At 39.7% G+C, this 26497-nt stretch overlaps 1 protein-coding gene across 1 annotated transcript; it reads right to left on the bottom strand.

The window, feature by feature from the left end:
* Positions 1-18378: 18378 nt before the first annotated feature.
* On the bottom strand, positions 18379-19317 carry LOC140516623 (olfactory receptor 5F1-like). The gene has a single exon (XM_072627625.1). It carries the CDS (start codon positions 19315-19317, stop codon positions 18379-18381), a length of 939 nt encoding a protein of 312 aa, XP_072483726.1.
* Between the last annotated feature and the right edge of the window lie 7180 nt (positions 19318-26497).

The raw sequence follows: 26497 nt of genomic DNA, 5'->3' as shown, positions 1-26497 counted from the left end.
ATGAAGATCATTTTACGCTTGTAACGAAATGAAATGTGTCCCAATGTATAGAATTGTGCCTATGTACAGCCTGATTTCCAAGTGAATGTGGATTTCAAAATCCTCTGAAAATGTTTCTGAGGAAATGAGACTTTACATTAGATCAATGTTTCATAGAAACACATGAGATGATTGGTAACAACAAACGTGGATACTTGAGGGGAAAGCCTGACTGTTTACTACTGTCTGCTTCCACGTAGCCAATAGAACATTTTTGGCATATGAAATATGACCCTGGAAGGATGCTCAGTTAGAAGAACAACAGGGAGCAAAGAGAATAGGGTGGCCCAAATTTAAAAAATCGTTTCTGTTTTCCTCTGGAAGATCACTGACCCAAAGGGTTAGTTATTTGATAAGAGGCTTGGAACACCAAGCTAAAAATCCAAAACACATGGAATCATCAAGAATGTCTCTCCAAACTGAGTAAGCAAGAAGGTAGAAGAAGAAATCAGAAGCTTCACATCATCCTAGTAATTATAGGAGAAATAGAAGGATTTCTCTTACTGTGTTTGACTCAATTAAATGCCCCCAGCATTAAAAATTCCAAGGAAATACTTCAAAAGGAAAGAGAAATAGACATCAGAATGCGAACGAAAAAAGACATCACACAAACGGATGTTTAATCTTCCAAATTCCTTTCCCAAAACTCAAAGATGAACACTAAGGAAAAAGTGAAGGTAGATTTGAAGCCATCCAGGTTAATATGATGTTATTGACCTCTTGCTAATGACAACTGAGAGCGTTCAAGAAGACTGAGTATGTCTCAGGTATGGCATGTTCAGTAATGATGTGCCTCAATGATGTCTGCTTTGAGTGAAGGGTTCTTTTCCTTGCATTTCTACTTTTACCTCTGTGACACTCTCATTTCTCCCATTCTTATGCCCAGCGCTTAGCACAATGTCCGCACCAGGATTGAGGAACCTGTGTCCTGGAAGCTACATTTATTCTCCAAGAGACATGTGTGTGGCCTTTTGATTGGGTCCAAGGTTTACGAAATAACTCCCTTGATAATGGGGATTTGTTCTCTGAAGTTTGGTTTCAATCAGAAGGCCAGACACCAGGAACTAGAAACCCAAACGTAACCTCGAGGCCAGCCGTTGCCAATTCTTGGCCTATCTCCACCAGAATGGTCAACTTTTCCTTTTCTGTGAGAGAGAATAAGTGTGTGAACAACTACAAATTATAGGAATAAACTTCATAGAATTAGAAACGCAAAATATATCCAAGCCACCACACAGCAAAACACGTTCATTCACACTGGTTTTCTGAAACTTTGAAAGACATTGCGAAACCTGGCCTATTCAGCGTTATCCCCCAAATGAAGAAAGAAGACAACCCTTTATCAACGTGGTGTTCTGAGTGAAATGCAGTCCTATTTGGGATAGGCGGGAAGCTGTGATGAAGATTGTGTGCCCTAGAACAAATTTCTGACCTTTACTGACCATCTGGACACTATTGGATAAAGGGAGAGAGAATGGGTTTAGAATTCTCTGATGTCCTCTCTAGCTCTGCATGTACACTATCTCACCGGAAAACAACTGATTGGCCTCCAAAGATCTATCCAAAGGCACTGAAATAATCCATCTGCTATCCCTCTCTCTTGCCACATGACTAACACACCACCTTTGGCAATCATACCTTTACTGGGTGATTTATTTTATGCCATACCTTGAGGATGAGTCATCATGGGCAACATGCTGCAGCTTAATTACCTCTGCCATAAATCTCTCTGTTGTCGTGAACCAACAACTGTGTTCCTTCCAAAATTATGTTGTTCCATGATAGCATCACTCTTGCAAATCAGTGGGCTTTTTTGTGTCATGGATGAGTTTGACATCATTAAAAGTATTGTATCATTCTCCAGAAGCAAACAAGCCAGCTTCTTCCTCTTATGTGATCCAGGACACAACTCAATCACTATAAATGATAATACCATCAACCTCTTTAAACCGAGTTTTCATCATGCTATGCTGCCGACTACAAGAAACCAAAAAAAAATCTACGCTAAGATATGGCTTCAATATGGCCACCTAAAAGCTGTCCTTGTGTTCAAGAGACATTTTGGGTAAGCATCTTTTCAAAAAACTCATAGCTCATAAGTCATTATCCTATGCTGCTTTTCTGTTTCTTCAGTGAATTGTAGCTATTTAGTGACCATTTCAGTGCAGAATTGGGGTTATAACTCTTTGGTAGGCAAGACCATAGACAGCGAGGAATTTCAACCAATTTATGAGTCAGATCTACAGCTTCCTCTAGTTGGCACAGCGAACAAATTTCAGGTTCAGTAGTTGGTTTTTGGAACTGCTTTTCTTCCCCCCATAGTGAGAATTCCTCCAGGACCACGTGATATTTGAATTATTTGCCCATAAAATTCCGTTCAACTCCAATCTTACCCATACTTATATGGCCATGTATACTACTGAGGTTGACTTAAAAAGACTAGGAGACAAAAGCGGGAGCTGGGGACATTTTCCCAACTTTCCTAGAGTTATAGCTAAATTGCTACTCTTAGTACATTGCAATGACTCATTATCACCATATCCATTTGAAGCCCTTTGTACTGGCTTTCAGCAACTTTCTTTGTCAGGCTCATCTATGGATGCATTCTATTTAACGCTATTCTCCAAAAGTCAGACTTATCTCCCCTAATTCATTTTCGGAGACTTGAGGAAGTCCCTTCACCTCCCTTGGCTGCAGTTTTCTTTTCCTGAAATTAAAGGATTGAAATAGATGAATAAGGAAATAAGGTTCCTTCCAGGTATAATAAGTTATGAGGTTACGAATCTTTATTGCCCTCTGAATATTCCATGTTTGGTTCTGACCCTTTGAGCATATAAGAAGCTCTATTATGAGTTCTATGACCATATCATATCACAACTTTAAGTTTACTCCTGCATTCATCATAGGCTACATTATGATGTCAACCATGAATATCATATGCTTTCTACAAATTAGTTTTAGGGATTTGTCAGAGGACCAGAGTTGTCAAGTGACCTGCCACTTGTCACTAGGCTATTAACTGGTTTCAGTGGTAACACCAGGTCTTCTTAACTCCAAGCCCAGTTGTTGACCCAGTATGGCTTACTGCCCCTCTACTCCACACACAAGAGGCAATAGACAAATTTTGCTACAAGTTGAAAACCTGAGCATCTCTCTCCCTCCCTTATGTAGCCATGGAACACATCCTGTAGCTTTTCACACTGAAGTTCGCCATCACCAGGTCCAGCCGAGAGCTAGAAGTAATGGGAATTTCATGGAAAACTCCATGAACAGGGAGAAAAGAACTTCCATAACCAGATGTGGGAGGTATCCTTTGTCACGTAAGAATACATGCTGCATCTCTGAAGTTGACACTGAAGACAAAGATCAAACTTGATATTTATCCCTTTTCATTTTCAACTCATTTTATCAGGCTCAGTGTCCTAGTCTAAGGTCTGGTTTCTCCTGGTTTCCACCTACTGTGTTAGTCATTTGTCTTAGCATTATGTCATCTAGCAGTTTTAAAATCATTGATAATTATTTTGACTGGCACCGTCCGTGGCAAGTAGATTATTTTTGTATGAAGTGTACCTATTAGTTGGACAAATGTGATACTTTCTATCTTTCAAATCATTTCTATATATATTATCCATGAAACTCACTTAACCTGAGTTATGTTCAACCACATTGAAGAACCTCTTAGTCCCCTTTTAAGGAAATAGTCTTTCTCATCCTCAATACACGAATTTATTTTCACGGACTAGGCACATGTGTTTCAAGGGACTTCCCCCACCTCCACCCCATTATTAGGGGTATAGGATTAGAGAAGTAGGAGAACATTTTAGTAAATGCTAGAATATTGAAAAAATGTAATTTAGGAAAAGTAAAAAAGGCATTGTTTTTAGCTGTCAACTTGTGTTCATATACACACAAATATGCATATGTATATATATATATATATATATATATATTCCATGTAGCATTTATTTGTATTTGCACATAACGTATGATATAATATGATACATAATAAATCCAAGTCTGTTTGCAAAATACGAACAACGGACATTTATTGAGTTATTTTTGTTGAGTTGTTTCAGTAATTTCTGACTCTGTGACTACATTTGTCAGGGATACTGGAATGGTTTGCCTTTCTATCTCCACATAATTTTACAGAAGAGGAAACTGTGTTCAACAGGTGTTGGGGGTGTAAGCTCAGTTTTCATGTGGACAGTCTCGGGCAGGTAAAAGTGAGGACTTCTAAACCTCAGAGTTCTCACGAGGCCCCCCAGGGAACAGCTGGGGATTGAGGCTTGAAACACGGGCTATCTTGTGTATTTCCACCTCTTCTCAGTGGGAAACTTGCTGGGGAGAGCATCCCACCTTTGAGATTGGTCCGCGGTCTGAGAACACCTGTTGTTAATTAGATAAGGGCTGAGAGCACGCACGGTATTCACGTGCAAACTATGCGGCGGGAAGAGCTTAAGTAGGGACCGGAAAGCCTGAAGGTGCTCTTCTGGATGCGGAGTCCCCTCGGGGGGCTCTTCTTGCTGCGGGGCCCTTAGAAGGAAGAGGGTCCCTCCCCTCTTCCACTCCCATCCTCTTGCGGTATGATCCTTGCCCCTTGGGAGGAGGAGGATTCCTCTCTCTTGAGGAAGAATTCGCCCTGCATATGGATAAGTAATTAAGACTCTGAATAAAGCCTAACCGTTGTTTGACTCTGGAAAGCCTCTTCTCTCAATACTTTTATCCGGTTGGCCTCCGAAGACCTGCGAAAGGTGAGTAGACTAGGGTAGCCCTTCGGCCTCTAGGCCGAACAAACAGGGATAAGTGACTTGCTCAGGGATGCACAGCTAGCAAATTTCTGACAGTAGAATTCAAATTCGTGTCTTTCTGACTCCAGGCCACTCACTCTATTCACTGAGCTTTCTAACAGCCCTAAGCAATATGTACCTCCACAATGAAGCTCAGTCTTAACTTTTCTGGTAAAACAAATATTACTAGCAAGACCGTGAAAGAAAAAAATTATTGAACTTATCTCAGTCTTGGCAAGAGAAACTGTTACTGCATGGTGGTGATGTGGTTTAAGAGATTCAGGGATCCTTCAAGGGCTGAAGTACAGGAGAGTGTGGTCTGAAATATAGTCAGGGACTCAAACATTCTTTAAGTCAAGTTGGCAAAGGTTTATTGTAATGTCAATATGGCGGGCAGAACTCCCTACAAACTTGAAATCCTTAAGGAACTTTCAACCTAACAGTAGTGATGCTAAAGCTTATACTGGAAAATGAGTGTATTATCTTGCAGATATGCTAATTAAGATATGATGTACAACCTTAGTCACAGGCATTATTTATTACTGAAATCCAGGGAAAAGGATTTCACACCCATGCATATTTGGTCTGTTACATCTGTAGCAGGATGGCTTTGGGAGTTAATGTCTATATCTTGATCTCTGGATTGAATATGATAACTTTGGGAATTAATACATAATAATTCTATGGTTATGAGATAGTCTTGTTTTTCCAAGAGACTTTCTTCAGAGGTCAGCTTGTTTATGTGACAGGATAAGATATTTTGTTTCACTAGGGCTTGCTGATGAGTCGTTGTCAGGCACAGTGTACTTGACTGGGGAGAAAACTTTCAGGGACAGTGTTTGGAAGCTGGGGAAGAAAGGAATCTGGGAATTGGGGTCCAAGCACAAGTACCCCATCGGTGGTGTAAAAGGTGTCAAAATAATTGCTTTTTACACTTGATTGAAATGTGCGTGGGTGCGCGCGCCCCTATGTGTATCTTTTTTTTTATTTAACTTTTAACATTTATTTTCACAAAATTTTGGGTTAAAATTTTCTCCCCTTTTATCCCCTCCCCCCCCCAAACCCAAGCATTCTAATTGCCCCTCTGACCAATCTGCTCTCTCTTCTATCCTCCCTCTCTGCCCTTGTCTCCGTCTTTTCTTTTGTCCTGTAGGGCCAGATAGCTTTCTTTACCCCTTAACCTGTATTTCTTCTTTCCTAGTGGTAAGAACATTACAGTTGATCCTAACACTTTGAGTTCCAACTTCTTTAGCTCCCTCCCTCTCCACCCCTTCCCTTTGGAAGACAAGCAATTCAATATAGGCCAAATCTGTGTAGTTTTGCAAATGATTTCCATACTAGTTGTGTTGTATAGGAGTAACTATATTTCCCTCCATCCTATCTTGTCCGCCATTACTTCTATTCTCTTATGATCCTTTCCTTCCCCATGAGTGTCGACCTCATATTGCATTCTCCTCCCCATGCCCTCCCCTCTATCCTCCCCCCCACCCTGCTTGTGCCCTTGTTCCCCACTCTCCTGTATTGTGAGATAGATTTTCCTAACAAAATGAGTATGCATTTTATTCTTTCCTTTAGTGGAATGTGATGAGAGTAGACCTCATGTTTTTCTCTCGCCTCCCCTCTTTATCCCTCCACTAATAAATCTTTTGCTTGCCTCTTTTATGAGAGATAATTTGCCCCATTCAATATCTCCCTTTCTCCTCCCAATATTTCTCTCTCACTGCTTGATTTCATTTTTTTTAAGATATGATTCCATCCTCTTCAATTCACTCTGTGCACTCTGTCTCTATGTATGTGTGCGTGTGTGCATGTGTGTGTGTGCACTCCCACCCAGTACCCAGATACTGAAATGTATCAAGAGTTACAAATATTGTCTTTCCATGTAGGAATGTAAACAGTTCAACTTTAGTAAGTCCCTTATGACTTCTCTTTGCTGTTCACCTTTTCATGGTTCTCTTCATTCTTGTGTTTGAAAGTCAAATTTTCTTTTCAGCTCTGGTCTTTTCATCAAGAAAATTTGAAAATCCTCTATTTCATTGAAAGACCATTTTTTCTCCTGAAGTATTATACTCAGTTTTGCTGGGTAGGTGATTCTTGGTTTTAGTCCTAGTTCCTTTGACTTCTGGAATATCCTATTCCATTCCCTTCGATCCCTTAATGTAGAGGGTGCTAGATCTTGTGTTATCCTGATTGTATTTCCACAATATTTGAATTGTTTCTTTCTAGCTGCTTGCAATATTTTCTCTTTCACCTGAGAATTCTGGAATTTGGCCACGATGTTCCTAGGAGTTTCTCTTTTTGGATCTCTTTCATGCGGTGTTCTGTGGATTCCTTGAATATTTATTTTGCCCTCTGGTTCTAGAATCTCCGGGCAGTTTTCCTTGATAATTTCATGGAAGATGATGTCTAGGCTCTTCTTTTGATCATGGTTTTCAGGTAGTCCCAGAATTTTTACATTGTCTCTCCTGAATCTATTTTCCAGGTCAGTTGTTTTTCCAATAAGATATTTCACATTATCTTCCATTTTTCCAATCTTCTCGCTATGTTCTGTGATATCTGTCTTTCTCACAAAGTCCTTAGCGTCCATCTGTGCCATTCTAGTTTTGAAAGAACTATTTTCTTCCGTGAGCTTTTGAATCTCCTTTTCCATTTGTCTAATTCTGCTTTTGAAAGCATTCTTCTCCTCATTGGCTTTTTGAACCTCTTTTGCCAATTGAGTTAGGCTAGTTTTCAAGGTGTTAATTTCTTCAACATTTTTTTGGTTCTCCTTTAGCAGGGAGCTGATCTGCTTTTCATGCTTCTCTTTCATCCCTCTCATTTCTCTTCCCAGTTTTTCCTCCACCTCTCTAACTTGATTTTCAAAATTCTTTTTGAGCTCTTCCATGGCCTGAGCCCATTGGGTGGGCTGGGACACAGAATCCTTGATTTCTGTGTGTTTGCCTGATGGTAAGCATTGTTCTTCCTCATCAGAAAGGAAGGGAGGAAATGTCTGTTCTCCAAGAAAGTAGCTTTCAATAGTTTTATTTCTTTTCCCTTTTCTGGGCATTCTCCCAGCCAGTGACTTGACCTATGAATATTCTCCTCACACCCACCTCACCTCCTCGTCCTCCCAGCCAGCGTTTGGGGGGGACTGAGATTCAAATGCTGCTTCCCGCTTTAGGGCTTTTGTCGGGGGCAGGGCTGCTATTCAGTGTGAGAATTAAGTTCAGGTGGTCAGGTCGGGGCAGGGCCGCCTCTCAGGCTCAGTTCCCTCAGGGGGTTTATGTACAGACCTTCCACAATGGATCCAGGCTCCCGCCCGCTTGGGGAGCCCCTGTCTGCCGCCGCCTCTCAGCTTCTATCTCCCGGGGAGGCCCGAGCCATGGGGGCACCCCACTCCCCTCTCAACCCGCCAAAGAGACTCTCTCACCGACCCCCATCACCTGTGGGTGGAGGGACTTGTTCCGCAGCTGGAGATCCCGTCCCCGTAGCCCGCTCAGATCTTTTTCTCACGGTGTCGCGGCCGCTGCAGGGCTGCCCTCTGCTCCCAGTCCCGGCGCCCAGTCCACAGCGTGAAGGACCCCCCGTGAGAGGTTTGCAGGTCTCTCCGGAACAGAAATCTCCCTCGCTCCAATATTCCGTGGCCTCTGGGTGCAGAATTCACCGTGAGTTAGCCTTTCTGTGGGTTGTGTGTTCGGAGCTATGTGTATGTGCGTCTTTCTACTCCGCCATGTTGGCTCCGCCTCCCACGTATGTGTATCTTAAACATTATGAAGTCACGTAAGAATGTGAAGAGTAAAATGTATTCAGCTCCACTCCAGAACATATAGAGCCTTGAACATTCGACATGAAGAACCCCACTGGGGCAGTTTGTTACCGGCCTTTGAGGGGAAGCTGAGGTCTTCTTTGCAGAGATCATGGGGCCCAGGACTAAAAGGTCACTTGGGGACAAAGAACAGAGCCCATTCCATGGTCCTAAGAGAAGACAAGGGTTCACAGACCTTCCTGAATATCCTGCAACTGCTGAAACTATGCTAGTGTGGGCAGGAGGAGGGTTGGGGAGGGGGATGAATGTGGCTCCAACCACAGGCAGGACCGACTGGATGTCTGAGTCTCTGGGGGCTCCAGGTGTGACTCAAGAAGCATGAGGTTGAGGTACAGCACCTGCGGTCCCATTGGCAGGACAAAAGCCTGGGGAAGTTGGGGATGGGTGGGAACTGAGGGGTTGGGGGCCCGGCATCCTTCATCCTTGATGCTCCTGCTCCTGAGAAAAAGCCCCAGTACAAGGGTGACGGGAGAAGAGGGGAGCTTAAGCGAGCACAGCTCCTCGCACCTGGACGTGCAGTCCTTGGCCTTCAGCACCAAGTCGATGGCCACACGTGCCTCAAGCCAAGAGCACAAGGGAGCAATTCCTGCACTTTGGGCGCCAAGTGAGGCGCTCTTCCAATCCCTTCATTCTGCTCTGCCTAGCAGGAAGCGGTCCAGCTCACTGGCCCTGGGCCCCAGATATCCTTCCCTTGACAGTGACGTTGATAAAGACTTACTAAAGCTCGCTCCCCTCCTGAAGGAATATTTCATATCCCTTGAATAAAGTAAGTTCACTCTGTCCTTTTGGTGACCTCTCAAGGAATATAACATATGTGAGTTGACCATGTATTAATGTTCTGGGAACTAGCCACCCCCAGAACACATAGATAATACTTGGAAGATTTGTCTAGTCTTCCTAGTATGTGATTAATTAACTTATATCTTGTGGCCCCCTTATGATATCTCCTTGATGGACAAACATCTGTATTCCCATGGCCATGTGCCTGACCAGCTTGGAACAGTGTACGGAGCCGTTGGCAAAAAGCCTTCTTTTTCTAGGTCCCTATAAACTCTCCTTGCTTAGTGTAAGTCCTCGGAATTTCACCCATGGAGAGGATGCTCTGCCTGGGACTACTTGTTCCCAATTCAGACCCTGAAAGCTGTATCCCGGGATTCCCCAGCTGAGAAAATTCCGGTGTTGGTGCTTCCCTGAATTGGTGATGTTTTTCTATTTCCTCTTATATCTATGTTAATATTGCTATAATGATATTAGTATTAGGCTATATTAATTATTTCTGCTGTAGCTCTAAACTGTTCATGCATTTGCCTTTTCTGTAAATCAATAAAATATCCGGCTTCTTCTTCTCAAATGTGTCTTATTGTATGTGAGAATCTGAACCATAAATTTCCTTAATCATACACCTCCTACCGGTCCTGCAGGTCCCAACAGCCCCTCACTGTGTGACAAACCGTTAGTCTCGAATAACAGGGCCCAGGGGAAAAGGGGACAGACCAGAGGGTTCTAACCCCTGTAGACTCTGCCCTGGAACCACAGAAAGTTCCTCTGGCTCTGCAGCCCGAGGGGCTGCCCCACATTCTCCTCGTCGACCTCAGTGAGAAGGGGCATCCAGGTCGCTGCAGGAGCCGCTTGTGCGAGGCCCCACTATTAGTGAACCTGATCCTGAAAGCACTTGGGTTAGGAAGCAGTGGAGGGCCCAAGCCCAGCCCAGGTGTGCATGGGGACAGGTTTGGGGGATGGGGTAGGGTGGGCTACGGGGTAGGGGACAGCCCCTGGTGGGGTCACCAGGGAGGGTGAGGTCTTGTTGGGTCATGTAGGGACAACTTGGAGGGTGATGGGCCTGAAGACAGGAAAGAGCCAGGAACAAGACTTTGAATTTGAGGACTTAGAGCAATTCAGAACACTTCATTTAGTTATTTTCAAGGTTACAAGAGATCTCCACTTTTCATTTTTAAAGCTGAGAGAGGACCTGTGGGTGGAGAGGGAAGCTGAAGTCTGTTTTAGTCGCATGCCATCCACCATCAACATTCAGTTGGCTTCTTTTCTTGGTTACACTGTTCTCTGTCACCTGCCTTTTTCTTAATCCTTCCAGGTTTGTTAAACCACCATGAAGGGCTACTCTGCAGTTTGCTAGCTAGAAATTTAGATTTTCATAAATTTCTCATTTAGTAATGATTAAGCTGGCTTGGCATCCAGTCTCCTTTATGAGGAGAAGCAGTGTTCCCTCATTATAGTCCCAGCCATGGCGAGGAGAGAGAGGGTGCCAGTCCTCCAAGTTGCTGGTCTGGTTTCCTGACCAGGAGCAAGGAGAATATCACCCCTTCTGCTACAACATATTGCTCCCTCACCTCATCTGCCAAAGGCTTTCAAGGACTCTCTTGGGATCATAAACTTCTGGACACTGAAAAGTGTGCTGGCATTTTTAATTTAATGAATAACTAACTCCCACTGGTCATCTTATCCATATGAGAGTGATACTGAACTCCCCCAGCTATCAGTAGTCAAAGCTTGTTCTCTGTCACTCTGCCTGACCTCTCTTATTCCCATCTGCCTCAACCCAGCACTCCCTTCCCTACCCCCAGCCCCCTGGGTCCCATTCTGAAGCTAATCATCCTTTCCTCTGTGCTATTTGGAGGATCTGTTCCATAGATAACAAAGGTGATTTCAACTTAGATTCTTTCTCTTCCTACTTCTTCCATCTTCTGGTCCTCCCAGCATACTTGCTGATGATACAGCTTCCCTGGCCACCATTCTGGCTCCGAATTTACTATATCCCCTCCCACCCACTCTTGTGGGGGAGGTCCAAAACTACTTGTTCCCCATTTCCAGGTTCTCTATCTACCACTGTGATTCAGTAAGCTGTCTGGCTTTCAGTTTCACTCAGTCCATATCAGCCAACCCATCAAAATTCTTGTAGGTGTTATTTTCTGATTGACAGGATGCTTTCTTTTGGTCCTTAGTAAGTTTGGTGAGTGACTCACAGTCTTTCTCGTAAATTCCTGATCTTCTGCTAGGGGACTTTCCAAGCAATCGTTCATATACCCTACCCTCTCTGTTCTCTTCCTTTTGTATAAACTTGCTTTTCCCTCCTGTTTGCCCATTGTATTCTTAATAAGACTATGAGCTCCTTGAGGGCAAACACTATCTTTGGTATGCCCCACACTTAGCACTGAGTTTGGCCCAAAGGAATTGCTTTTTAAATCTTTATCGACTGCTCATTATTGACTGACTAATTCAAAAGAGAAAACCCATAGGCTCAAACCTTTCTAACAAAATCATGAGAATAAATTTTACTTTCTTATTTTATTTCTGGATTTTCCACGACTTTCTAATAGTAAGACATGAAAAAATAGTACAACTTGTGGATGTAGTGTCTGCAGCAACATATTTTCTGAATTCATACTTCCTCCTAAGGAAAAATAAAGAAGATTAGACTATTTCCTATCATGATGCAAGGATAATTAAAGCTAAACACATCACAGAAAAATACAGAACTTTAAGAACATCTTAGCAGATGAAGTTGCAAGAACAGAGTGAGACAGATTTGTCAGGGAATGTGCATACATGTGCAGGTGTAGAAAGAGGATAACTGAGTGAAGTCAAATGTGTGTAGGTATGTGAACTTAGGTGTATCTTGATATGGGAAACTGTCTTGTATTTGAAAACGGGTAACCTCCTGATACTCCTATTTGTCTGTCAATTTTACCTACAAATTTGTTCCACTCCTAGATTGGATGTGGGTTATAGATGGAATTTTTCCATCAGACAAACCCAAGAGAAAGTTCAATGACTGTGAATGCAAAGAATGAAAAAAAGTGACATTAATAAAGAATAAAGATGAAAATACCTATCAACATCTGATAAAACTGGCTTTTCTTTTTTATCCTTTTTTATGTTTTCTGGATAGCCAGGAGAAAGATCTGAAATTTAAGGTGAGAAAAAATTTTATTGTCTTTCATGCAGTTTTTATGTATAATGTTCCATGTGTAATACAATCAGATTATGGCTAGACATCCCATAGGAGAACTCTACTAGCCTTACATAAGGAAAATGAGATCTAGAAGGGTGTAAAGTAACTTTAAGCGTTTTCAGGTGTATATGTGTATGTGAATTTGTGTGCAAGTAGGTGTGTGTATGTGGATATTTGTGTGAAAGTATGTATGTAATTGTATGTTTTTAGGAATATATGTGTTTCTCCGAATGTTTGTGTTTGTATGAGTATGTGAGTGAATGCTTACATATATGTATGTGTAAGTGTGTGTATGTGGTATACTTGTATGTGTATTGAGTGAGTGTGTTTGAGATTGTGTATATGTGCCAAGCAATGTGTGTGTGTGTGTGTGTGTGTCTGTGAATGGCAAATATTTCTACTTCATTGGTAGAAAATTAATCTCCTATTCCAAAGGAAATTCTTAAATATTTACTCAATCTTTGTTATAGGTCCATTTTCCACATGAATTGCTATTGTTTTGCCTGCACATAACCACAAGGGCTCCCCAGACCCTCTCCTAGAAGTTGAAAAGCTTGTGGAATGTAACTTTCAAGTCAGAAAAGAATCTTTGGTATCATATAGTCCTACTCTGTCCTTAGTCCTGGTGAGAGAAGTGAGGCATAGAGAGGTTAAATGATGTAACTGAGGTTACATTCATAATGAGAAGTTGCAGAGCTAACATTGGGATCTGAATCAATCCTTAGCATTCTCATAGTCTTTTTTTTATTTTTATATTTAGTGGCTCACATGAGAACAACATAGACAGCTATAATTTTTTTCTATGCCTAAGAGGACTCTACAGCAAGAAGCCAAATGGATATCGTGGTACAGGTACCAAAGAGTTCAAATCAAGCGGGGATAAAGCGGCTTTGATCAGTAGAATTTTATTATAGATGTCCAAAGATCTTACCATAAGAAGGAAAAGAAATCCTCTCTTTTGACTGATTTCCCTTGTATGAATGCTTTTCCTTTTTAATGATTCATTATCTCAAAGAGTAAAAAAGAACTGAGTGAAACAGGAAAAATACTCTAATGGTACCTGAAAGTAATAGCTGTCACCATACTTGAATTGTTTCTTTCTAGCTGCTTGCAATATTTTCTCCCTGACCAGGGAACTCTGGAATTTGGCCACAATGTTCCTAGGAGTTTCTCTTTTTGGATCTCTTTCAGGCGGTGATCTGTGGATTCGTTGGATACTTACTTTGCCCTCTGGTTCTAGAATCTCAGGACAGTTTTCCTTGATAATTTCATGAAAGATGATGTCTATGCTCTTTTTTTGATCATGGCTTTCAGGTAGTCCCATAATTTTTAAATTGTCTCTCCTGGATCTCTTTTCCAGGTCAGCTGTTTTTCCAATGAGATGTTTCATGTCATCTTCCATTTTTCATTCTTTTGGTTTTGTTTTATGATTTCTTGGTTTCTCATAAAGTCATTAGCCTCCATCTGTTCCATTCTAATTTTGAAAGAACTGTTTTCTTCAATGAGCTTTTGAACCTCCTTTTCCATTTGGCCAATTCTGCTTTTTAAAGCATTCTTCTGCTCATTGGCTTTTTGAACCTGTTTTGCCAGTTGAGCTAGTCTATTTTTCAAGGTGCTATTTTCTTCAGCATTTTTTTGGGTCTCCTTTAGCAAGGTGTTGACCTGCTTTTTATGCTTTTCTTGCATCTCTCTCATTTCTCTTCTCAGTTTTTCCTCCACCTCTATAACTTGATTTTCAAAATCCTTTTTGAGCTCTTCCATGGCCTGAGCCCATGGAATATTTATTCTGGATGTTTGGGATACAGAAGCCTTGATTTCTGTGTCTTTCGCTGATGGTAATCATTGTTCTACCTCATCAGAAAGGAAGGGAGGAATTATCTGTTCACCAAGAAAGTAACCTTCTAGAGTCTTATATTTTTCCCTTTTCTGGGCATTTTCTCAGCCAGTGACTTGACTTCTGAGTTTTCTTTCCACCCCCACCTCGCCTCCACATCTGCCCAGCCAGCACTTAGGGTTTGAGATTCAAATGCTGCTTCCCAGCCTCAGGGCTTTGGGCGGGGGCGGGGCTGCTATTCAGTGTGAGATTAATGCAGGTACTCACGTCAGGGCAGGGTGGTCTCACGGGGCTCAGTTCCCTCAGGGGGTTTATGCAGAGACTTTCAACAATGGATCTGCCTGCTTTGGGAGCTCCTTTCTGCTGCCACACCCGCTGCTGCTTCCTGAGGGGGCCCAAGCCACGGGGACACCCCACCCCCCTGTCGACCACCCAAAAAGACTCTCTCACCAACCCTTTTCACCTCCAGGTGGAGGGACCTGCATGGCTGGTGGAGAATCTGTCCCTGAAGCCTGCTCGGATCTGCTCGTCTTGGTGCTGCGCGGCCAAGGCAGGGCTGGGCTCTCGTCTGGATCCGGTGCACTATGGACCTTTTGAGTCAGGTTTTTCAGGTCTCTCTGGAACAGAAATCTTGTCCACTCTGTTGTTCTGTGGCTTCTGCTGCTCCAGAATTTGTTGGGAGTTCTTCTTTACAGATATTTTATGGGCTGTATGTTCAGAGCTAGCATACGTGTGTCTTTCTACTCTGCCATCTTGGCTCCTCCCCCTCTTTAGATTTCTTTAATTCAATTTTAACTTAAGTGGGTGAATACAAATTGTGAATAATCCATTTGATTCAATCAACAGACACCTGGCAACCATATTTTTTGGAGTACCAAATTTTTCAAATGTAGAATGCAAAACTCAAATTATCCTTTTGAACCCATTAATCAATGTCATCAGTGCAATCTATAAAATTAACCGTGATGTTTGGTGAAATACAAGTTCCTATGCTTCCAAATACAAGTAACATATGAATGCTAGGTGATACCATCAGGCTCAATATTTCTTTACATTTGTTATCTACCCCTGATACAATCTGCATTTCCAAATGCTGCGCCTGTTTCATTCAGCTTCTCAAAAACAGAAGTCTTCTCAAAAATGCACTAAATGGTCAAGTGAACAACCAGTCTACTCATTTTACTTACAATTTTGAAATCCACATTTATTTATAAAATACCTTGATATACCAAGCTCTGTCATCGACACTAAGGATATAAATGCAAAAGAATTATTACCAAGTCTATTAAAAGTCAGAAGATACTTAAATTCTAATGACAAAGGCAAGTTATATATACACACATATGTGTGTGCAGTCTTGCATAAATTAGTATATGTACATATGTGTAAATATAATGTGAGCGCATATGTATATATATGTGTGCTGTGTGTATGCATATATACATACATGCATAAATTCCACATACATAGAGCTCATAACTACTAACACAGAGAAAAATGATAAATACACAGTAGTCTGGGCGCAGTACTAGTCACTTGTGGGATCCTGAAAGGCTTCATGTAATATATGGTACCTGAGCTACAAATGAAAGGGAAAGAGTGACTCTGAAGTTGTTACAAAGATAGAGTTCGTTATATTCCTGGAAGAGAAACAATGAAAGTCAGAGTTATAAAAAACGAAATGCCTTGACCCTGGAAGAGCAAATAATATTCAGTTAGGCCAGAAAGACAGAATTTAAGTTGTGAAAGGTAAAAGTTAAAGAGGAAAATTTTATTTTTTATCTTGGAGGCAAGGAAACATCACTGGAGTTGGTTAGGTAGAGGAATAAAATGGTCAGTTTGAATTAAAGAAAAATTAGTGGAAATGTGTAAAATTAACTGGATTGGGAAGAGACAATACTGGAAACTAATGTAAAATCTTTTCCAATAGTTTATAGAGTAGATGGTTTGAGCTTGAACTAGGGTAGTAACTATGTGAATGGGGGGAAGGTATGGTTCAAACCTTAGAGATATTATGAATGTAGAAATTACAAAAGGCTATGGTAGATATTATCTTACAAAGGTAAAAATGGTAAGATCTAAAAACTGATAATTTATTTGGAATGAGAGAGATTTAGAATAATGTGAAGATTATGAACCTGGTGTACAGGAAAATGGAGCTGCCACTGACAATAAAAGGAAATTTTGGAAGAGCGTGGCTTTGGGGAAGTAAATGAGTTCAGTTTTGGATATGTTTCATGCAAAATGTTTGGGGGCATCTAATTTGAAATGTCCAACAAGGAATTTTTGATGTGGTTCTTTTGCTTGGACATTAGTTTTTACTTTGACTCTGAGTCATCAAGACTCAAACAATGATCATTATGTGGGCTGCGAGTTGAGATCTATTGTTGGCCATTCAAGGAGAGCCAGAGTGAATTGTATTTATGTCACAGTTTGTAATAAAAATATCTTCCCCTCCCTCCCCATGACATCTTACTAGGTTTCTAACATCAAAATTTGCATACTTTTGGGCAGCACACCTGCAGGTAAAAGCAATATAGCTTATGTGGATAGAAGGAGACAAAGGAGGGATGGGAAAGGAAGGGAATGAGCCAACGAGTGAAGAAACAAAAAATGAAGGAAAGAAGGAACTGCTTTGCCCCAATGGAACTGATAAATTGAGTTCACAGTGAGCCACCTTGGGCTACTCACAGGCTGTTGTTTTTAATTCATTCTGGAAGAGGACCATAGCATCAAGAAAGTGATGCCACGACTTTCAAGTGAATTTGGATTTAAGTGAGGGAGAGCTGTGCAAAGTCTTATTTTCTCCTCTGGAGTCATTGGGATCCAGTGACAAGATATAAATCAGAATGACTGGAAATGACGCCACTGCATGTTTTTAAAAGATATTTGAATATATCTGTCTCACTGATATGTTTCTTTTGCTGCTTTTGAATACTGTAAAATTATTATAATTTTAAGCATTTCTTTATTTCTCTATTTCTTGGAGGAATTTTTTTCCTAATTATTATACTTACGATTCATAGTTTGTATCAGCAAAGGGTATTTAGTATTTTTTTATTCAAGAGACCTGTGGAGTCTCTCTAACTGTGACATGTTGTCAGATCTTGTTTACTACAGCAAACGTTGTCTAAATTTTACCATATATAATTTGCAGATTAGTTATTAATATTATCTTGGATATGAGTGTTAATTATTCAAGGGATATTTAGATGGCTATGTAACTGATAGGACAGCTGTAGATCAATTTATGTCTAAAAATGGAGAAGAGCAATTGACAAATCACCCTTTTTCATTTAACATCGATCTATCAAACCCAACCCTAGATATGGACAGAAAAAAATTCAGAAAAAGCTGAATCATTTTAAGACAGATTGTAACTCCTGACTGAACAAACTTCTAAAATCCCAAATTTTTTAGTTTTGTTCTGTATTAAAAAGTTATAAAGCATTGGGTGATACCTGCTGTGAAAGTTCCATTTATTAACCTGTTGCAACAGTCCTTCCCCTTCTATCTCTCACCCCCACAAAACAACAAGAACATTGATTCCATATATAAAGCATTGTCCTCGTGTCTAGAGTTTCTATCTATATCAAATATATGATGCTAGCAACTCCCCAAAACCTTGCACACTTTTCAGGAATATTACCGGAATTTCACCCGATGTTAGAAGCATAAGTTCCACCACCCATTTGAATTTTTGCAGTCCTTTTAATTTGAATTATTTTTTATGTATTAATTTTTTGGAGTATTGTTTTCACTGATATGGCTTCCAATGTCACAATGCTATCTAGAGTCACTGAAATTAGACCTTCCATTAAGAAGTAAAGAAAAATGAATAAAACCCAACTTGGCCAACCTTAGCTACTATCAGTAATTAAAGATTGAAAGCTATCTCTATATTGCATCATTTATTTATTTAATTAACCAAAAAACCCAATTATATAAATGTGATCCTTCTAGTGATAGCATTCTTTAAAGCCCTCTTCACTTCTTCATTTCTCAGGCTGTATATTAAAGGGTTCAGCATTGGAATAACCACTGTGTAGAACACAGATATCACTTTTCCTTGAGTTGGGGAGTAGCTGGAACTTGGACACAAATAAGTAACAATCTCAGTTCCATAAAATATAGCAACAGCTGTAAGATGAGAAGCACAGGTGGAGAATGCTTTCTGCCTTCCTTCAACTGAATGCAAGCGTAGAATAGAGAAGAGGATATAGATATAAGAAGTAAGGATGATAAGAAGTGTTCCTAACATGTTTATCCCAGCAAAAATGAAAATGATAGTTTCATTAATTTGAGTATCTGAACAAGAGAGTTTGAGGACTGGGGGACTGTCACAGAAAAAGTGATGGATGACATTGGAGTCACAGTAGGATAAGCTACTTATGTAACTCGTATGAATAACTGAGTTAAGGAATCCTGCTGTGAAGGTCCCCATGGCCATCTTCAGGCACACTATCCTTGACATGGTAATTGGGTAAAGTAGGGGATTGCATATTGCTACATAACGGTCATAGGCCATCAATCCAAAGAGGATACACTCAATAGTAATCAGCGCAATGAAGACATACATCTGTAAAAAGCAGCCAGTAAAAGAGATGACTTTCCGTTTAGACAATAAGTCAACTAACATCTTTGGAGTGATAGTTGAAGAATATAAAATATCAGTCAAGGACAAGTTGGTCAGGAAAAAATACATAGGTGTGTGAAGTTGAGAATCTATCATGATTAATGCAATCATCCCTGCATTTCCCAACACTGTGAGAGTGTAGATCACCAAAAATAATACAAAAAGTATAATTTGAAGTTCAGGTGAGTCTGATAACCCTAGCAAGATGAATTCAGTCACTGTAGTATGGTTTGCTCCAGACATTTATTCCAAATATTAGCGCAGTCATACACTGGAATATCCTAGAATATAAAAAGGAATTAATCAAGTGGGGGAGGGATGAGTAAATTTGAGGATTTTATTGAAAACAAGATGTTGCTGGCATAAATTCAAATTGAGAAGATTCGTGAGGTTTTTTTTTTGCGTTAATCTCAATTACTCTTGAAGTATTTTCTCATAAATTAGTGGACTTATTGTTTTTTCTAGACCTTTATTAAGAAGTAGCTATCTGCATGACCATAGACTTTGCGCTAGGGATTTAAAAGGCAGACAATTTCTCAAATAACTCCTAAAGAATAAAGATATAACAGCAAAGAAAAGGCGCAGGAAAATTATGACAAGAAACCAGAGAATTATAAAAAATTTCGTTTCAGTAGAAAAATCATTTATATTAGGTTGAAAGAATATAATCTTAAATCATCATATCACATGTGCATTCTAGGAAAATTAAAACCTCTCTAGGATACAGTTTCATCATTTCCCGCACTCTGGAGATTGAAATGGAAAGTTTAAAAGATATGATCCAGCTTCAATTTTATGATCCTATTACCTCCTTGTTGGAATTAAGATTCGTCAGGATTCTCTTAATTAAAGAAATAAAGCCTGAGTAGAACCTTTCAGTAAAAGAATTACTTTTATAACTCATTAAATCAATCAATAAGCATTGAGTGAGCACTTTCCATAAGACAACTGTAGCTAGGTGGCACAGTGAATGGCGCACTTGGTCATAGAATTAGGAAGACTCATCTTCATGAGTCCACATTCTGCAACAGACACTTGGGCAAGTCACTTAACTCTATTTGCCTCAGTTCCACATCTGTAAAACGAGCTGGAGAAGGAAATGGCAAACCACTCCAGTGCCTTTCTGAAGAACAACTCAAATGGGGTGGTGAAGAATCAGACAGGATGGAAATGGCTGAACATTAACAACACTATGTGACAGGCATTAAGTTTGACTTAATGAGTCATGCACAAAACAAGAAAACACTTATCCTGTCATTGTAATTTGTTCCTATCATGCCTTATCTTACTATTCCTAAAGGAATACATCTGGAAAGTATAAAAATACCAAAGGTTATTTATAAATATTTGATTAATTTGAAATGACTAGGAGGGATGTCTGCATTTCTTGTCCAGATCTGACTACTAGGAGCTCGTTGACTATATGCCACTCTCTTTCCATCTCAATGATTTAATCAATCGAACTTTCAAATAAAAGAGATGATAAATTTACTAACTACTTTTTGTGAGGAGTAACTCTGGGAAAAATAACCTGTTTTCTTAAAAAAAAAAAAAAAGGTATTGATTCTGTTTCCAGAAACTGTATTATTTCAACTCTTGAAAACTCAATTCGAGATACAGAAAAAAATACATACCCAAATAACTGGGCCTCATGATGTAAATACTATCTTCACAATACGTTCAAAGAAATATTTAAAATAACTTTCACGATCACTGTTCCGTCAGGATACAGGGCTTGATCAGTTACACAACTTCATGGAGTCTTTGTCTTCTCTACACCTTCTCCTAGGTTTGCTTTCCTCTTGTTTTCTTCATCTATAAGTTCAGTTTTCTTTTTATTTGAATAAGGTTTAATTCCCAGTGCTAATAAACCTTCTGGGAGAAAATCTAGACATGTTTTGTATTCCCTCCTCAATTGAAATAAAGTCAGAAATGTCTTTGAGAATTTACCTTTGTGGAATCATTCTACCATAATATGATGACAAAAGGGAATGTGAAAAGACTGTAGGGGAAAACATGGGCTTGGAGTTTTATTTTTTAAACTTTTAGTGGAATGCCTTGGGAATAATTGCATGAATTGGGATATGTAACAATTTATTCAAAAATTTGAAAAAAAGTATAAATGATGAGCTGACAAAATATGTCTTTAACGTAACAGTAGGACATATAGATGACATGCTAAGTGATAAATTGTTGGTTTGTTGCGGTCTTGCCCTAATTTTCATGATACTATTTTTTGGTTTGTTTTGGAAAGGGTACTGGGGATGTTTATCATTTACATCTCCAGCCCATATTGTAGATGAAGAACTGTTGTGGCACACAAGGCTAGATGACTTTCCCACGGCCACACACTTACTAAGTGTCTGAAGTGACATTTTAAGTTACACAGTTAGGCATTCCTCATTGCAGTTCTTGAACGTAAGACCTGTGCTACCTAGCTACCCCTGCACCACCTATAAGACCAGGCTTCAAAACAACATTAATAGTTTACTGTTTTAGAAGTAATTCAATGAAATTCAATTTGGTGGGGGAAAGATATGGTTGCATACTTCTATTAAAACTAATTTTGCAAGTACAATGTAGGGAGGATCGAGAAATTTATATAAAATATTTTATTGGCTTTAAGTTCAATATAAATAAATAAGCAATCTTAGGCTGAAGTGATGTCACAAGTGCCACAGAATTTATAGCTCTTCTCCATTATTTTGGCCAATATGCATTTGGTCAATATTCACAATGTTTTGTGATCATTCTAGGAAAGCTTTTCAGGAAGGACATTCATTAGATGGCAAATATCCAGGGGTGAAGAAATAAGATGTAGAGGTGATTTAAGGACAGGTTGAGTGAACTGAGCATGTTTAGCCCATGAAATAGAAACCTTCATATATAGGAGATGAAGACAATCTTGAAATATTTAAATAATATGGACATCCAAAAAGGGGGAAAGGACCTATTTGTACAAAAATATGTATAGAACCTCTTTCTGTGGTAGTTAAAATTGGAAATTGGGGGAATGTCCGCCATTTCTGTAATGGGTGGACCAGTTGTAGCATATGGTTATAATGGAATATTATTGTGTTCTAAGAAATGAGCAATGGATGATTTTTAAAAAATCCTGGAAAGACTTGAATGAACTGATAAAAAGTGAAATGAGCAGCACAAGGAGAAAATGACATAGAAAAAGCAATATTGCATGACGAATTGTGGAGGAATTGACTTTTCTCAGCAATACAGTGATCCAAGACAGCCCTCTAGGACACATGATAAAGAAAATGCTATCCACCACCAGAAAAATTATTTGAATACAAACAGAGGCTTACCCTTCATCTTTAGTCCTTCCTTCCTTCCTTCCTTCCTTCCTTCCTTCCTTCCTTCCTTCCTTCCTTCCTTCTTTCTTTATTTCATTCTTTCTTTCTTCCTGTTTTTCTTTCTGTTCTTTTTTCTTTCTGTTTAAACCTGTTTGCATAAAATCACTCATATGGAAATGTTTACATGATTGCACAGGTATAACCTGTGTCAGCTAGCTTCCCGTCTAAGAAGGGAGTGAGAGATATAATTTCTAATTCAATACTTGTTTTAAAGTATGATAACATTGGTTTTACAGGGAGGTGGAGCCAAGATGGCGAAGTGAGAGCAACTTCTCACCTGAGCTCTTAGAAAAACTCCTTCAGATACCTCTAAAAAGAGAATCTGACCAAATTTTGGAGGTGCAGAATCCAATAGGAGACAAATTGTGGCAGATTCACAGACCAGGACAGACTGAAAGGTGGACAGGAAGCATTTGTTTCCCAGGTATGGAAAAATCCACAGCACACAGCACAACACGTCAAGGCCTAGCAGGAAAGCCCCAGGGTGGCCTCAGGTACCAGCAGGGCAGCAGGGTGGAAAGACAGAGTGCAAGCTCAGGGTAGGAGACTAGCAGAGCTGAGTGAGTGACAGCTGCTGAGCCCCAGGTATCAGCCAAAGTCGCTCCTAAGATTATCAACTTGCAGATTAAACATCTGTAAGCCATCTACTTGAATTTCCAGGAGCCAAAATAGAGGAGTGATTGGTAAATGCTCTCTCCCCCTCCCACTGTTGACCTTGAAAGAACCCTCAAATATTTCCCCACAAAAATCCTGGATCAGTGGGTTCAGCAGAAAGGGTAAAGTCTCATAGGCACTGAGGCCAGGAATATTCCTCTTACTGTGGCGACAGCCCTATCTCAGCAAACCAACCAAGAGGAGATCTGGAGTCCGGGGGGGGGGGGAGCCTCACACTAGGACCCAGGTGTGTCTCAGCCCTTCAGGGGAAATGGGAAGGCAGCTGGAATCACCAAGCGCTGAGCTTACCTTTCCTCTAGCTCAGCTGAGCAGATCTCCCGTAGCCAGACCACCCCTCCTCCACATTTAACAACATAACCCCAGGGTTAATCCAGGGAAACACAAAACAAAAAGAAAAAAAGACACCTGCTCTTTGCTTTCTCACACCAGCCAGTTCAACACCAGATTCCCCAGCTTTTAGCTGAAAGAACCAGAGGCCAAAATACACAAAGCATCATCATCATGAGTAAGAAGAAGAACAAGAATGTCTTTTTATAATCTTTCTATGGGGACAACGACCGAAACAAAAATACCAAAGAGGTCAGTGTTGAGACTGTATTCTCATCTGAAACTTCAGAAGGGACTATGAACTGCTTGCATGCACAAAGAGCTCTCCTGGAACAGCTGAAGAAAGGATAGAAGAGGAACTGGACAATGATTTTAAAAGCACGAAAAAATAATTCTATGAAGAGAACAGTTCTTTAAAAGGAAAATTGAACAAATGGAAAGGGAAGGACAAAACTTAAATGGGAAAATTGGACAAATGGAAAAGGAAGTATAAAAACTAAATGGAGAAAATAATTCTTTAAAAGGAATAATTGGACAGATGTAAAGGAGATGCAAAAGTTAACTGCAGGAAAGAATTTTATAAAAATTCGAATTGGGCAAAAGAAACTAATGACTGTGTGACACATCAAGAATCAGTCAAACTGAATCCACTGAATGAAAAGATAGAAGAAAATGTAAAATATCTCATTGGAAAAACAACTGACCTGGAAAATAGATGCAGGAGAGAAAATTTAAGAATTATTGGCCTACCAGAAAGCCATGATGAAAAAAAGAGTCTGGAGTATATTTTCCAAAAAAAAATCATCAAAGAAAACTGCTCAGAAGTGCTAGATCCAGATGACAAAATAGTCATCGAAAGAATTCACCTTTCACCTCCCAAAAGGGATCACAAACTAAAAACACTAAGAAATATTGCTGCCAACTTCCAGGACTATTAAGTGAAGTAGAAAACATTACAGGCAGCCAGAAAGAAATCGTTCAAATATCGAGGAGCTACAATCAGGATCACACAGGACCTTGCAGCTTCTGCATTAAAAGATGGAAGGAACTGGAATACGATATTCCATAAGACAAAGAAGCTGGGACTACAATCAAGGATCAATTACACAGCAAAATTCAGAATAACATTTCAGGTAAAGACATGGACATTCAATGAAATAAGGGATTTCCAGACCTTCCTGACAAAAAGGCCAGAACTCAGTAGAAAATTTGATCTTCAAAAGTGAGTCTCAAGAGAGGCCTAAGAGGCAAACAGGGGAAAAGAAAAGCTTGTTACTCAATTTGGGCAAACTGTTTGCTTTCCTATAAGAGAAGACAATACTTGTTAATCTTGAGAACTGTACATCTATTATGAAATATAAAAGGCATATATATAAATAGAGGGAATGGGCAAAAAATAAATGATAAATTGATGATAAAAATGTGATTCAAGTATGCAAAGGGACTGTAACAGGAGATGTAAAATGAAGGAAGCAGAAAATAGTAAATTACATCACAGGAAGAAGTACAAAATTATATTATAGTAAAGGGAAAGAGTAGAGGGAAATAAGCATTGTTTGAGAGGTACTCTCATGTGATTTGGTTCAAGGAGGGAACAATAAACTTAATTAAATCTCACTAGCTCTACAGGCAGTAGGAGGGGAAGGGGGAAGAAAGGGGAGGGGAGCTAAAAGGGAGGGAAGACGCAATAAGGGTAAAGGAGAGTAAAAGGGACGGGGGTTAAAAGAAGGAAGGGAAAGTTACAGGAGGAGGTGGTGAAAAGGAGATACTATTGGGGAGGGGAAGCGAGACAGGAGAGCTAAAAGCACAAACGGTGGGAAAGAGGATGGAGGGAAATACACAGATTGTAATCATTGTTGTGAATGTGAATGGAATGAACTCTTCCATAAAACAGAGAAGGATAGCAGAATGGATTAAAAGCCATAATCCAACAATATATTGTTTACAAGAAACGCATTTGAAAGGGGGGATACACATAGGATAAAGGTCAAAAGTTGGAGCAGAATATATGGTGCTTCAGCTGATGTAAGAAAAGCAGGAGTAGTAATCCTATTCTCAGACAAAGCAAAATCAGAAATAGATCTAATCAAAAGAGATAAGAATGGAAACTATATCCTGCTAAAAAGCACCATAGACAAGGAAGAAATATCATTACTAAACATGTATGCTCCAAGTTGTATAGCATCCAGATTTTTAGAGGAGAGGTTGGGGGAGTTGAAGGAAGAAATTGACAGCAAACCTATACTAGTGGGGGACCTCAAGCTCCCCCTCCCTGAACTTGATAAATGTAACCTCAAAATAAACAAGAAAGAGATTAAGGAGGTAAATAAATCTCTCAATGAAGTAGATATGACAGACCTCTGGAGAAAACTGAATGGGAATAGAAAGGAATAAACCTTTTTCTCAGGGGTACATGACACATATACAAAAATTGACCATGTTCTAGGGCATAAAAAAACTCACAATCCTGTACAGAAAGGCAGAGATAGAAACTGCATCCTTCTCAGACCATAATACAATAAAAATTACATGTAATAAAAGGCCATGGAAAGATAAACCAAAAATTAATTAGAAATTAAATAATCTAATCCTAAAGAAGGCATGGGTTAAACAAGAAATCATAGAAACAATCAACAACTTCATTCAAGAGAATTACAATAATGATACAACCTAAAAAACCTCATGGGATGCTGCAAAAGCACTTCTTAGGGTAGTTTTATATCTTTGAATGCTTACATGAAGAAAATAGAGAGGGAGGAGATCCATGACTGGGGCACGCAGCTGAAAAATCTAAAAAAAACAGCAGCTTGAAAATCCCCAAGTAAGTACCCAATTAGAAATGCTGAGAACCAAAGGAGAGATTTATGTAATTGGAAGTAAGAAAATTGTTGAACTAGTAAATGAAATTAACAGTTGGTATTATGAAAAAGCTAATAAAATTGATAAACCTTTAATCAATTTGATTTAAAGAAAAGAAAGAAGAAAACCAAATTACCAATATTAAAAAAGAAAGGGGTGAACTCACCTCCAATGAGGGGGAAATTAAAACAATA

The sequence above is a fragment of the Notamacropus eugenii genome, chromosome Y (assembly GCF_028372415.1).
Source record: "Notamacropus eugenii isolate mMacEug1 chromosome Y, mMacEug1.pri_v2, whole genome shotgun sequence".
In the NCBI taxonomy this organism is placed as follows: Eukaryota; Metazoa; Chordata; class Mammalia; order Diprotodontia; family Macropodidae; genus Notamacropus; species Notamacropus eugenii.
The sequence above is the reverse complement of the archived record's forward strand: the minus strand, read 5'-3'. Positions and strand labels throughout refer to the sequence as shown.